Source organism: Macaca thibetana, chromosome 3, assembly GCF_024542745.1.
Source record: "Macaca thibetana thibetana isolate TM-01 chromosome 3, ASM2454274v1, whole genome shotgun sequence".
In the NCBI taxonomy this organism is placed as follows: Eukaryota; Metazoa; Chordata; class Mammalia; order Primates; family Cercopithecidae; genus Macaca; species Macaca thibetana.
The window spans coordinates 166340339-166355789 of NC_065580.1; the positions used below are offsets into that span (position 1 = coordinate 166340339).

At 36.5% G+C, this 15451-nt stretch overlaps 2 protein-coding genes across 2 annotated transcripts in view; one reads left to right on the forward strand and one right to left on the reverse strand.

Moving 5' to 3' along the window:
• TIAM1 (TIAM Rac1 associated GEF 1) overlaps positions 1-15451 on the forward strand; it is a 1375699-nt gene that overhangs the window by 987037 nt on the left and 373211 nt on the right. The gene's annotated exons all lie outside the window — the stretch shown is intronic.
• Positions 9031-9444, reverse strand: LOC126951719 (keratin-associated protein 20-2). Its single transcript, XM_050786125.1, has one exon. The coding sequence runs from the start codon at positions 9384-9386 to the stop codon at positions 9189-9191; it is 198 nt and encodes a 65-aa protein (XP_050642082.1). The 5' UTR covers positions 9387-9444; the 3' UTR covers positions 9031-9188.

Genomic DNA, 15451 nt, shown 5'->3' on the forward strand with positions numbered 1-15451 from the left:
CAACTCTTTGTTTTATTATTGAGTTGTATAAGATAACTAATACTAGTATAAGATAACAAAATTCTTTACTCTTATACATCAGAATTTGACCTTAAGTTAAAATGTCTAGTTTTGTTCTCCTGGTAACCTGATAAACTGATATATGTCAAGGACATTACAAGAACCATTGCTTATGATAAAAGTGGCTCCTGGTTAGTAAATTGCATCTGGACAGAGAGAAGCCAAATGAGATGTGATCTAGCTACTTCTGTTGATGACCCAGAGAAGAGAAATGAAAAAGTATAGAGACCAGTGACATCAGCCCAGAGATGCAGCCCATGCGGTACAGGTCAGAGACAGCCAAAAGATAGGCTCACAGAATATGTCTATGGGAATCAAGTTGTTAATTGCAATGGGAAAAAAATAACACAAAAAATGAGTCTGAGACTTCTACCGGATAGGATGTGGATGTTATTAATGGCCGCAGGCCACCTAAGTGCACAGATTTATATGAGTGCAGAAAGAAAGGGCATATGGTCCACTTTTATGCACACATCATTTCTGCAGGAGAAAAACTGTGTAATAATTTATCTTTCTCTTTTCTTCTTTCTCCTTCATACTTTCAATTAAATACATATGATATACACACATATGATGAAAATAAATGAGGATAAATGCAAAACAGCATTCTGTGCAATTAAAAAATAAAGACATAGTAAAATAATTAAGAAATGTAATGATAATGTGATATTAAGAAATACACTTACTATCAATTGTGAGACATTCCATGAGCTTTTGGATAATTAAATTGAAACGTGTTGGATCCCTATTTGTGGCAATACCCACAGCCGTGGTCAGAGCCACAGCCACAGCACCAGCCACCGTAGTATTTGCCATATAGGGGATTGTGGCAAGAGTTAAGGTTTAGTCGAGAAACTAAGAATCCATTTCCTGAGTTCAACAGTTGCCATCTGCAAATAGGTTTTTATGCATCACCAGTAGAAGGTGGGGATCTTAAACTAGAGAAAGTTTGGCTTCATATTTCAGATTAATTTGCACTTCATATTGGAAAACATCCACATGCATTCATTTATGTATCATCTGTAACTACTTTCCCACTACAATGGCAGAGTTGAGTAGTTAAGACACAGATCACGTGGCCTGCAAAAATCTAAAATATTTGTTATCTAACTCTTTTCAGAGAAAGTTTGCCTTCCCCTGGTTGATCTATCAAATCAGAAGTATTGGTTAGATATAGGCAGAACCAGAAGTGCTGGATTATAGAAGATACGACTAAACAGTTTTCTAAAATTCAGTTATTTACCTCTTGTTTCACTATTCACTATACTTTTGTGTTTTCTGTCTCTTTCAGCATCAGTGACTTGTTACAGTCTGTTGCAATATGGCCATATGTATTACTTTCATTGTTTTAAATAGGCCTAGAACCTTAGAGCTGGCTATTTCTGTACTCCAGTCTTTCATGCTATACTTGTTGTTGTATCTCATTTTCCATAGATAAACCTTAAAATAAATTATGATTATTATTTGTACACAATTGATATTAATTTATATTTTCAACTAATTTTATTCTTTTGTGAATGTCTACTTTTATTCTGTGTAACTTTTCTTCTTCCTAAACAACTCTTTTGTTTCTTATAATTTATACTTGGTAAAAATAGATTTTCTCACTATGGTTTTATCTGAAGATTTTCATTTTAATTTATTTTTAAAATGTTATTTATATATTTATTAATATATTATTTATTTTGTTTTATTATCTGGATGCTTTTGATTGCATGAAATTCTAGATTGGTAGTTGTTTGTAATACATCCTTAAAATGTCATTACATTTTTCTTAAACTTCCTTTGTTTCTTTTAAGGAGTCTGCTGTCAGCCTTTTTGTTACTCTGTAGGCAATGTGTTTGCTTTCTCTGGCTAAGTAAATGTTTTGGTTTTGCATTTAATTTTTAGCTATTGAGTTACTCCTAGATGTGACTTTAATTATTTTCATTCTTGGAAGTGCAGAGCTTTTATAATACATAGGGTGATGTCTTTAAACAGTTTTGAAAAAGTATGTTTTATTTTCTTTTCAAAAAATGGCTTCTGTCACACTTACCTGCTGAACTCCAATTACGTGTATGTTTACTATTCATGAGGCCTGACATCTTTAAACTGTCTTCAATATTTTACATTCCATTTCTTTATCTTTGCTTCAGTCGCGCAGTTTTTATCAACCTAAGTTAAAGCTTAATAATTTAGATTTTCTGTGACTAAATCTATTGAGTTTTTAATCACATTACTAACTAGAATTTAAATTTGATTACTTGGTGATTTTTTTCTATTTTGTTATTTATTTATTTAAAGACAGGGTCTCACTCTGTCGGTCACACAGGCTCCTGAGTTCAAGAGATCCTTCTGCCTCACCTCCTGAATAGCCAGGACTACAGCCACATGCCACCATGCCTGGCTAATTTTCTAAATTTCTTGTAGAGATGGGGTCTCACTATGTTGCCAAGGCTGGTCTTGAACTCCTGACCTCAAGCAATCCTGCCTCCGCCTGTAGAGGATATTCCTTTGTGTCTTTTAGTTAAGGGTACTTCTTCTTGACAGGTCCTGAACTCGTGACTATTTCCTCCTCATCACCTTGATATGGACTTGTGTCTTCTTTTCAAATGTTTCTTACTCTCTTAGGAAACTGAACCTTGCAACTTCAAAATCTGGAAAATATCTCAAGGAGAAACTTGGCTCTCTGTTAAGCTCAGTATTCTCTCAGTACATTGTTTTTTGAGACGAAGTCTCGCTCTGTCACCCAGGCTGGAGTGCAATGGTGCGATCTCGGTTCACTGCAAGCTCCGCCTCCCCGGTTCAGGCCATTCTCCTGCCTCAGCCTCCTGAGTAGCTGGGACTACAGGCGCCCGCCACCACGCCCGGCTAGTTTTTTTGTGTTTTTAGTAGAGACGGGGTTTCACTGTGTTATCTAGGATGGTCTCGATCTCCTGACCTCATGATCCACCCGCCTCGGCCTCCCAAAGTGCTGGGATTACAGGCATAAGCCACCGCTCCCGGCAAAATTTGGTATAATTTAAAGCACTATTTGGCTGCCATGTTGATAAGCCAGAATGTCATTATTAGTGCTGACATGTTCAATATGATAATGCCTTGTCATTCTTTATATATACACTCTTATACACATATATATGAAAATATGAATATTTAGAATGTTTCTTTCTCTACACACACATATATTTAGAATGTTTATATTTAATATTTAGAATGTTTCTCTCTCTACACACACATATATTAAAAACATGCTTTGATATTATAAGATTCTACATTGACATTTGTAATCCATCCTTAAAATGTTATCACATTTTTTTCATTAAATATGTTGATGTACATATATAAATATATAAATTGAGAAACATTTCACTGAGGTAGAGCCCTAGTTGATATATTCCAATCACTGGTGTTGCAAAAGACACAAGCCGTACAAATATGTAGAATTTTAAATTCTCTGATGTGAAATACAACTATTGTTGGAGAAAGTAGCCATTTTTTAGATTGACAGCATAAGCCAACAGAAATGATACAAGAGATTAAAGGAGATGTGTATATATATTCCTCTGTTACATGAGCAGTGTTAGAAAAGAGCTGCCTTTCTCTCTCTTTCCCTCCCCCTCCTGCCAACAGCCACACACAGGTGACTAATTGCACACAAATACAAACATAGGTGCCAAACTAATGGTGATAATTTAGTAGAACTGCAGCAAATTTAATCAAATTTTACATAGTGTTATAAAGATAATACAATAACAAAAGAAAAACTTTTCTATAAACTATCACACAATCCAATTGGTAATGCTGAATAAAAATGGCCATGTTGAATTTCATTGATTTTTCTAGGACAGTTTAATGTATAGTTGGTATTTTTGAAAACATTTAAAAATTTCTCCTGTGAAGACACTTGGAGATAGTGCCAGTAAAAAAGACGGTTATGCCAATAAGCTAAGCAGCCCCAGATTCCTTAGTAGAAGCCATAGGACCAGCATCTTCTACAGCACAGTGAGGGGCAGCAGCTGTAATCATGGCCACCATAACCACAACAGTAGCCACGGCCATAACCACAGCCCAGGCCACTGTAGCCATAGCCCAGGCCACAGTAGCAGTTACCGCAGTAGCACATTATATTAGGAATGGAGTGTTCAGTTGAGGACCAGGAAGTAGGTATCTTTTGTGTGGATGTCCCCATCTGCCAAGTTCCTTTTTCTATGCCCTCGGTGGGTGGAGAAAAGCACATGCGGTGCAGTGTGACAGATCTTATTCATTCACTTCAGACAACATCATGATTCCCTTAATTATTGGCAGAACAAGGCCCTCATAACTGAGATAATTTGGTTCCTATGTCAGAATTCCATGATCAATTTATGGACCTTTAAAATGAAACTTTTATTCTATTTTCAAGGTTCTGAATCACTCTGTAGCCTTTTGAATACATGTGATTTGATGACATGGTGTGATGCAAATAATGAAAATCGGTATCCCATTTGTTTTGTTCTGTTTTATTTCCATTCCTCCATAGGAATAAGTTTTTGTTTGCTTTTTTCACTTATGTATGTGCCTTTTCCTTTTATATGTATTACTTCAATCTTTCCTCAAAATAAATGAGCATTTTACGGACAGAAACTGTGTGCACTCCATGTTTCCTTTTGTCATCCCTTATGAATGTGCCAGAGAGGTAACTGTAAAACACACCATGGTTAAGTGGGTGCTCCATCCTCAACTCTGTGTCTTCTTTTCCGGGGGTCATGTTTGTGCTCACAGATGCCCTGGCTACAGCAGTGACATGTCTCTTAAAAGTATATGGGTAGCATCAGAGGGACCAAAAAGTGACACATTCCTTTTTTGTTTCCTCAGAGTTTAGCTGTTACCTGAAGTATTGGTGGAAATAGAAGTCCTACAGTCATGGAAAGACTTTTGTGTTGTTGTTGTTTGGTTTAAAATAGTTAATGAAATTCACTAAATTATAATTCATATACAACAGATTAGACCTATTTTCAGAGTACAGGTCAATAAGTTTGACAGTCAAAGAGAGAGATCAATATAAATTATGTATCATCACTCCAAATATAGCTATTGGGAGCTTTCATAAGAGGGAAGAAACTTCTCCTCTGATTTTATAGTTGCCGAACTCAGGTTTCCTCTGATCCCCCAAATACTGCCAGTTATACACTAAACATTTCGAGACAGTGAACACTGAACATAATTATCACTGAACATCGAAACTAGTGACGGGTGCATAGGTACGATGAAAAATCTTGCTTTTCCCCCATGCTTCCAATTAAGATCACTTGAGACTTCAGAGAGAAATTCATATAGCTTTGCCAGCCTCTTTCACTCATCTGATTGTTACTTATTTGTTACGAACCATGTGCCAATCATTTTAAGACAATATGTTATGTGACATCCAGTATTGTTCTTGTGTCTCCTCTTGTCACTCGCTTTCTCATCTATAGCATGAGATGCTATAAATGGCAAAAAGACATTGGAGAAGTTTTTCTTTTGAAATTTGGAAATAAATCAGCATTTTTCTTCATCAGGTCACATATATATCTAGTGTTATATGTATTGCATATTTCTTCAAATAATTAAGCTAGATGTTCAGGTAGCCAAATAATGCTTAGCACTTATGTTGAGCACTCAGAATTTCATGAATAGTATTGAGTTTTTAAATCCAATGATGGCTAAACCACTATTGGGAAAAACATTGTAATTTATTAAAAATCAAATAGAAAAATTTTGAAGCATCTTTTGCCTAAGTAATATCTTATTGCATAAGATTCTGTTGTCTCATTGCCATTTCCCAATGTATGGGGATTCTTAAGGACAAGTGGAATAAATAGACACATTTACTGTTTGAGGATTTCAAAATAAAAATAAAGGAGCTGTCAGATGTGAAGAACAGTGGAATAAGAGGGAGACAGTGACTCAGTGCATTCAACACCGTCCTGGTGAGCTGGTGAACAACAGATCCTTTCCAGAGAATTTTAACATCAAATATCAGGCAGTCAGCAGTCACTCAACAGGGGATTCTATCTATACTCTACAGGTCAGCCAGATGACATGAGGTGTGAAGAGCGAATTACCTCTCTTCTGAGGCGCAGTGCTAAGTAATTCAACCAAATCTTAGGGTGTTGAGAAATAGACAAACCCAGGGGTTGTTATATATAGTGATAGGAAAAAGACTATTTTGCTGGGCAAAAATGTCATTAAAAATGTTCTTACATGAATGTAAATTGGAAGTCTGACCAAATGTAGCACTGGCTGCTGAATCACATAAAAACTGGATTACACATGACCTTAGGTGAAAGGAACTGATGTCCAGATCCTTAAATTTTCAGAGCCATTAAAACTGCAGGAGATATCAAAATCTCTCTATTCCTCTCTCTCTCTGTCTCTCACTGCTTCACTCTGATAAATGCATACACACACGCACACAAACAGAAAAAGCAAAAATAATAGAAATTAATATAATAAAATTTACAGGAGCATTGTAAATTTATTTTCATACTGCTATGAAGATACTACCAGAGACTGGGTAATTTAAAAAGGAAGTTTAATTGACTCATAGCTCCGCATGGCTGGGGAAGCCTCAGGAAACTTACAGTCATGGCATAAGGCAGAGGAGAAGGGAATTCCTTCTTTACAAGGTGGCAAGAAAGAAAGATCGAGACAGTGTGAAGGAGGAACTGTCAAACACTTATAAAACCATGAGATTTTGTGAGAACTCACTAACATGAGAATAACATGGGGAAAAAACTGTTCCCATAATCCAATCACCTTCCATCGGGTCCCTTCCTTGATACATGGGGATTATGGGATTACAGTTCAAGATGAGATTTGGGTGGAGACAAAGAGCCAAATCATATCAAGCATACATTTTAACATAAACTTTATTTTCTCATATGAAAGATATGAAAAGAACATATAGGCCGGGCACAGTGGCTCACACCTGTAATCCCAGCACTTTGGGAGGCCGAGGCCAGCAGATCACCTGAGGTCAGGAGTTTAAGACCAGCCGAACCAACATGGTAAAACCCCGTTTCTACTGAAAATACAAACAAATTAGCCAGGCGTGATGGTGGCAGGCGCCTGTAATCTCAGCTACTCAGGAGGATGAGGCAGGAGAATTGTTTGAATCCAGGAGGCAGAGGTTGCAGTGAGCCTAGATCGTGCCACTGCACTCCAGCCTGGGGGACAAGACAAGAGAGACACTCTGTCTAAAAAAAAAAAAAAAAAAAAGAATATATATGAAGAGGAATAATGTCAATCCAAAATAAAGAGTATAACTTTTCTGTAAATTGTAAGACATCCCATTGATTTCAGTTAATCAAAATATAGCATGCTGAATTTGAATTACATTTTTTTTAGTAGTTAGGGATGAAATTAGTATTTCCAATGTGGGTATGGAGGAGAAGTCAGGAAGCACAAAAGGAAGAGTCCAGCAGGTTGAGTTGCTCAAGGGAAACCCTGACAGAGTCTGTACGGCCAGAGTATCACACTGCTAGAACCAGCCCAGAACCAGGGACAAGGCATCAGAGAGTTGCCATTTCAGCTCATGGTGTCCGAAATGGAAAGTTCAGTAAAGAGAAGGGACTGTGTTTCTTCAGACTGAATGTCACCAATCACGCAGTTCAGGGACTTTTCAATCTTCTGTTGTTGGTTGCACAAGCCATGAATAGTGCTGACTTTATAATTCAGACTAATCACTCAAAATATTAGCAGCTAACTTACATTTGAATTTAAGTATCCTTGTAGGTAATGTATTAATGTATTTTTCACTTGTGTTAACAAGTAATTGCAGCTTATTCTTTTTAAGGGTATTTTAGTGTAGCCCAATCTTATTGTATTGTGTTAGCCCAAAAAAGTTATCTTTTTGCACCAAAAAAGTTACCATTATCTACATAACATAGAAGTTGTTGATGGAAAAGTTGTAAGAGTTGGTTGATGGAAAAGAGCTGCCCAAGTCCGAATTCTCCATGTCTCCTGCAAGCAGATTCCGTAAGGTAGTGCCTTTATATACAACGTCGTCATTTGGACAATGAGACTCTGGACATGGATATAGGTATATGTGTGCACAGTTTCCATTTATCTTATGCTCCCAATTGAGTTAATGTAATTCATTAAAATAACATAGTTTTTTTATGTTCCATCATCTAAGCAAATGACATTTCATCATTTAAGTGATATTTATTGAGGGCCTACTATGTGCCAATCACTTTTAAGACAATGGAATATATTACTTCTATTATTGTGATAACATGTCCCAATAGGATGTTTTCTCATTGATAGCATCATGTGCTATAAGATGTAGCAATGTTGCAAATTTTCACTTGAAAATATTGAAGTATCCCAAAAGAGGTATATTCAATTGAATTATTTTAATTGAATATATCCAAAGTTGGAATGATGAACAGATACCTCTGAAATATTTACATCAGGACAATAGGGCTCTAAATCCCCATAACAAACGAAAGTATAACACATGGTTGGAATCTGCCGATAAAGTAGTTATTTCATCTGAGGTATTTGAGTCCACAAATACTAAGATAATAGGTTCATAAATAAAAGATAAGTTGCACACAATATAGTAAATTCACTCAGACCTATTCAAATGCTGACACTAAAACCAAGAAGAGTGGGAATAAAACACAAGGTATTTTAATAGAGAAACAGAAATATTCATGAAGTTGGACTAGTCTAAACATCGTTGTCATCTTGGGATGCTCCAAAGATGGTGTTCTTTCTTTTTCTCATATTTTCTTCTTTCCCATTCCATTTGCCAACACACCAAAATGCAAACACTCACATGCACAATAAACATAATTAAAATGGAACAAATCAATATATTTTCAATGAGATGTTTATTAAAAGAAATTTTTATATCTTCTCACATAAGTTGATCAAAAATCAACCATTTAATGATGGTACAATAGCAAAACAAAGCTTTTAAAAAATCTGTGAAACATGTCAAATGATTTCAGTAACTCTAGATGAGGCTTGCAGAATCTGACCTGTTTTTTCTTCCAGATACTTAAGGATGCTGTTGACATTTTACAATAGAAAAATGAATTACTCATATGAAGAATTATAAAGGCAGATTTAGGAAGTCCATGTGGAAGAGACCACTAGGTTGAGTTGCCAGATATTTCTCAGTAGAAGCCACAGGACCAGTATCTTCCATAACAAGATGGGCGGCTGCAGCCATATCCATAGCCGCCATAGCCATGGCCATAGCCACAGCCCAGGCCTCCATAGCCACGGCCATAACCACAGCCACAGTCATAGCTACAACCCAGGCCTCCATAGCCATAACCCAGACCGCCATAGTAGCTGACGTAGTAGCACATGGTTTCAGGAGTGGAGGATTTGGTTGAGGAGCAAGGAACCAGTTTCTTTAGTTTGAATATCCCTATATGCCCAGGTCAGTCCTTTTATATACACCCTCAGTGGTGGGTGGGACCCATCACAGGACTTGTAGGTTGCATATTTTCTATTAATTTATATTAGTATACTTCCTGAATATTTGTTTTATTAAACAATGTGAGGCCTTTATAAACAAGATGACTTTGTTATTGTGTCAGCCTTCTCATGATCAAATCATATGCCTTTAATGTGTTTTTCTTATTCTTATTTTAAAGCCCTTACTCACACTTTGTTTAGCTTAAAATATTTGACAACTTTGTGTCAAATTTAATCATTGAGTGGGTTGTAAAAGGTTGATTTTTAAAATTCTATCATTACTTGTGCATACATTATGTGGGAATCTTCTCCAAAGAAAAATAACTTCCATTAACAATAGAGTTTATTTAGCAGAGTCAGCTAAGTTTTTTCTTGTTCATTATTTACTTTCATAAGTAAATTTTATTCAGATGTAGAAGTATATAGAATTGTAATTTGAAGCTTTATAAACACATCCCTGGATTTTAATAACCATCAATATTCTGTCATCAGTTCCTTCTCTCCCTGTACATTTTTTATAGTTACTGTTATTTCTGCTGAATATTTTAAAACAAATCCCAGGCAAGACAACATTTTTCTTATAGGTACTTCAGTGTACATCTCTATCACAACAGAAGTCTAAAAAAATATACAGAGAGAGCCACAATACCATTATCACACCAATGACATTACAAAATTATTTGGCATCCTCTAATAGTTAATTCGTGATCAGTTTTCCTTGATTGCTTCCCAAACATATTTTCATAGTCATTTTTTTTTTTTACATTAAGACACACATTCGTTACAGTTAGGCATGTCTTTAACTCTTTTTAGAGATGTGGTGGTTCTTTTTTATTCCTTTTTAATGCATTTTATTGTTTTGAGGAAACTTTATTATTGTCCTGTAGAATTCTTGCATTTTAGATGTGGCTGATTTCTTTCTTGTTTTCCCTTTTCATATCTTCCTCTATCCCTCCTACCATCGGCAGGTAGATGACAAAGGTTGATGTGATTCTGGGTATTTTTACTATTTGTTGACAAGAGTGATATTTTATAGTTGCTCTGTGTACATTTTATTACATCATATTAGGATGTACATGGTGTCTGGGTGGCCCATTGCTTCACATTTAGTAATGCTGGAATTGTGAATTGGGTTCATTTTACAATCTCCCTCATAAACTTTTTAGCTGCAGTTTTTTTACTTTCAGTAATAGTTACCTAGACCCATTAATTGCCAGAAGTTCAAAATGCTTATTTTACAATTCCATCATTACTTCTACATATAGAAGATAGAAACCTGTAAAGAGAAAAAACATTCTCATCAATAAGTTTATTCAGGAGAGGAAAATAGTTGATTTTTTTTCATTTATCAATTTCCAGAATGAGTGTATAATTTAGCAGTTGTGAAAATAATATGCTTAAGCATTCTTACGCACTCATAGACTTTTTTTCTTTTCTTTCTTTCTTTTTTTTTTTTTTTAGACAGAGTCTCTCTCTCGCCCAGGCTGGAGTGCATGGTCTGCAGTGATGCGATGTGGGCTCACTGCAACCTCCACCCCCCACGTTCAAGTGTCCTTATGCCTCAGCCTCCCAAGTGACTGGGATTACAGATGTGCACCACCACACCCAGCTAATTTTTGCATTTTTAGTGCAGACGGGGTTTCACCATGTTGGCTAGGCTGGTCTTGAACTTCTGACCTCAGGTGATCTGCCTGCCTTGGCCTCCCAAAGTGCTGGGATTACAGGCGCGAGCTACCACTCCCAGCCTCATAGACGTTTTAATAACATCACCCTAAATATTTAAGTGCACAGTGCATTATTGTAAACTGTAGTCACTACGTCGTATCTAAGAAGTCATTACCAAGTCCGATATCAGCAATCTTTACCCCTATGTTTTCTTCTAATAATTTTACAGTTTGAGGCTTTGTATTTAAGTCTTTAATTCATGTCAGGTTGAGTTTTTTGTTGGATGTTTGATAAGGGTCCAATATCATTTTTTGCATGTGAATATCCAGTTTCCCCAGCATCATTCGTTGAAGAGACTACATTTTCCCTAGTGTGTATAATGATTAGCTTTGCCAAGATCAAATAACTGCATATATGTGAGTTTATTTCTGGGCTGTCTGTACTGCTCCATTGGTTGATAAGTCTGTCTTTATGACAATAGTATAGTGTTTTAATTAACTGACATGTATCCATCAATTGTAGTTATTTCTCTTTTTGATGTCAAATTGTCCTATCATGGGCTAGTAGAAAGCTTTTTAATTCGGTCTAAGTATTTTTTGACAAGATTTTAGTAGTATCTTCTATAAATTATTTGATGCTTATATGAGAAGATTTTCCAGACTTATCTTTTATCTTTCCTGTACTTGATTAGGAAAAGGTCTTTTTTTTTTTTTTTTTTTCTTTAAAGAACCACTGATATTTGGAGAAGACTCCTTGGACACTATTACTTATATACTGTTTCAGTGAAGAGAGCCAAAAACCTCTCTGTTTTTTAAAAACAGATAAAAAATAATGAGTTCAAACTAAAAATTTCAATTCAAATAAAAATTATAGAGCATTGATTTAAGCTTTTTGGTTTTTTAAATGGACAAACGTTTTTTAAAGCTTCTATTTACATCAAGTTTGCTAACTTCCCTTTGATCAAAACAAGTCACATATATCACTGAGTCCGTAGTAGAGGAATAAATTGGCTGTCCCACCTAAGTTGGGAGGACTGAGAATGGGGCCGTCAATTTAATTGCGTATGTATGTGCAACGTCACTGCGGTATATTTAACATTATAAATTATTAATATAATTACCAATATAATATGTAAGATGATTTATTAATAATATATATTGACGGCAAAAGTGGATACTTATGGAAGCTAGGTCTCTTTGAACATACTATCACAACTTCACTGTGTAAGTATAATATATCTTATTCAGAATTATTTCCTTTGTATTTAGACAATAGATGATGGCATACGTGATTGTGTGCAAGGAAATAAACTTGAAATTCAGGGATCTCACTGAAGGGTTCTTTGTTCTTCCAACTCCAGACGTAATTGTTAATTAGAAATTGCAGCAACCATAGCCTAAAATGGCTACGGAAACAGGATCTCACCAGTAAGGAGGAAGGTGTGGGTCTACCTAGCAGCAAAGAAACAGTCCAACTCCAGTGCTGGCTGAGAGTGAGGAATATGTAAAATGGTGAGATAGTCCTTCACTGCTCATAGAATCACATGCTTGATAAATTACCCTTGCATTAACCCTCACTCTTACAGGAAAAAGAAAAAAACCCAGATACTGTTTTGCCAGTACTCACTGTTGTCTGTCTGTTTGAATTCACTTCCAAAAGATCTGAAACCTCTCACTTCTTGCTCCTGCCATGATTAATTTGTGTACTTTCTGTACTCAGAATTGTTCCTTATGAGTCTTCATCTTTTCATTGTGTGTGTGTGTGTGTGTGTGTGTGTGTGTGTGTGTGAGAGACAGAGTCTTGTTCTGTCACCCAGGCTGGAGTGCAGTGGTGTGATCTTGGCTCACTGCATCCTCTGCCTCCCTGGTTGAAGCAATTCTCCAGCCTCAACCTCCCATTCATTGTGTCTTTTTAAGATCCAGAGAGCCTTGGCTCTCATAGTTCCTTCTGAATTCCCTTCATCTCGTCGCACTAGCCTACAGCCTGTTTTGGCTGGTATTCTCAGATCTGCTCCTTGGGTCCTCCATTTGAGGGGGTATATGTGTGGAAGGACTTTCTAACCCTACCTTGACTGGAATCTAGGACCCTCCTTTGGCCTCACAGTTGTTCTACCGGTTCTGAAGAAAGGTACTTCCCACATGGTCCTGATCCAAGGCAAAGTAGCCAAAAGTTCCAGGGGATGGGTCTTAGTCCTACTCGGCAGTCACCTGCCTGTGGGAGTCAGAAGTACCTTACGAAGACAGAAAACAGTGTCCCACTCATGAAAACTCTAGGCTGTATTAGAAAACTATAATGCGTGGTGTATTTCAGATGAATAAATTTAACATTTGAGATGTTCCTTACTAGCACCATCCAAACGCAGGTGTTGGAAGGAGGGATATTCATGGAGAAAGTGATTAATACAATGGTGTATATGGAGATAGAGAATAGAGTGATAGTTGCCATAGGCTTGGAAGGAGAATGGGAGACAGCAGGGAGGATAAACAAGGGGTTGGTTAATGGGTACAAACATATAGTTAGATAGATAGAATAATGTATAGTATTTGATAGCACAATAGGGCGATCATAGGAAACAGCAACTTATTGTATACTTCAAAGTAATGAGAAGAGTGAAATTGAAATATTACTAACACAAACTATAAATGTTTAAGGTGAGAGATATCTCAATTACCCTGATGTGATCATTACACCTGATATGCTTGAATCAAAATAACACATGTATCCCATAAATATGTACAACTATTATCTATCCGTAAAAATTAAAAATTTTATAAATCCTAGTGGGATCATATTTAGGCAGCTTAGCACCCTTCCATACTCTCTCAGGAACTTGATTACTCAGAACAAGAATTGTGTTTACTCTTAGTCAATAAGAGTAGCTTTAAGAGATTTGAGAGATATGAGAGACCAAAGCTATATCATTGCTGTGGCGAAAACAGATGATATTCATGGCTTTTCATGGATGGAAGGTTTTGCAGCATCCTCTGAACATTTCCTTATGAATCACTAGCCTTGGAAAGAGAAGTCCACCTATTTAAAATTATGCTTTCTTACTGGGCGCAGTGGCTCACACCTGCAATTCCAACACTTTGGGAGGCTAAGGCTGGCAGATCACCTGAAGTCAGGAGTTTGAGACCAGTCTAGCCAACACGGAGAAGCCCTGTCTCTACTAAAAATACAAAAAATTAGCCAGATATGGTGGTGCGTGCCTGTAATCTCAGCTACTCGGGAGGCTGAGGGAGGAGAATAACTTGAGCCCAGGAGCGGAGGTTGCAGTGAGCCAATATCATGCCACTAAACTCCAGCCTGGGTGACAGAAAGAGTCTCCATCTTAAAAGGAAAAGAAAAATTATGCTTTCCCCTGGTTCCTGCAATTTCTTGATTTGAAGCCTAGCAAAGAATGCATGATATAATAGGGTCTTCTCTCGTCTTTGCTTCTCCTACACTTCCAATGACTATGAAGTATTGTTTTCTGCTTGCAATATGTCGAATTCATTTAGTTTTTCTGATTAAATTGTTGTTTATTGCAGATATATATATATATACACATATATACACACACCATATTTTTCAATGTAGGTATGTTTATAAGTAATGTGTACATAAACAAATGCTTTTTAATTCAGTGTTAGTTATATGTTTGTTGTACCTAATGATTTTTTAATCAAAGTAGACATAAAAATAAATTTGTTATTTTTTGTTTTCTCCTTATTCTTAGTCATAGGAGGTTTCTCAGAGCACATTATTTTACCATGCTGCTGAACCATATGTCTCTCAAACTACTCTGCCCATCTAACAAATTAGATAAAGAGATTAATGATACTCTGTCATGTTGTAGGTTGCTTACTAAAATAATGTAAATTCTTCATTCTTCCTTGTATCTAGGCACCTTGCCATGTGATTTAACAGCTTCTCCTAACAAGGACTGCAGCCTGTTTCCACTGCTTAAATCCCTGCTGGTCTTGAGATCTGTTTTGGCCAATAAAACACATTGGAAGTGCCAGCTTCTAGAATAGACCTCGGGAGATCTTAAGCTTTTCTCCTCACTATTTTGGAATCCTACCACAGATTCCATGAGAACAACTCTTGCTAAACCTCCTAGAGAATAACAGACCACATGATAGGAAACAGACACCTAAGCCTCTAGCCAGGAAAACCTCAAACATATGAGGGATTCTCCTAGCTTAGAGCACTGGCTACTTAATCTGTGGCTAACAGGAGAGATGTGAGTGGAGTCGTCCATGAACAGAAAACTTCCCAGCTGACAAGTAGACTCATGACAAGCAGT

Coding starts and splice junctions, on each gene's coding strand:
- LOC126951719 (XM_050786125.1), bottom strand. CDS start 9,386: ATGTGCTACTACGTCAGCTACTATGGCGGTCTGGGTTATGGCTATGGA.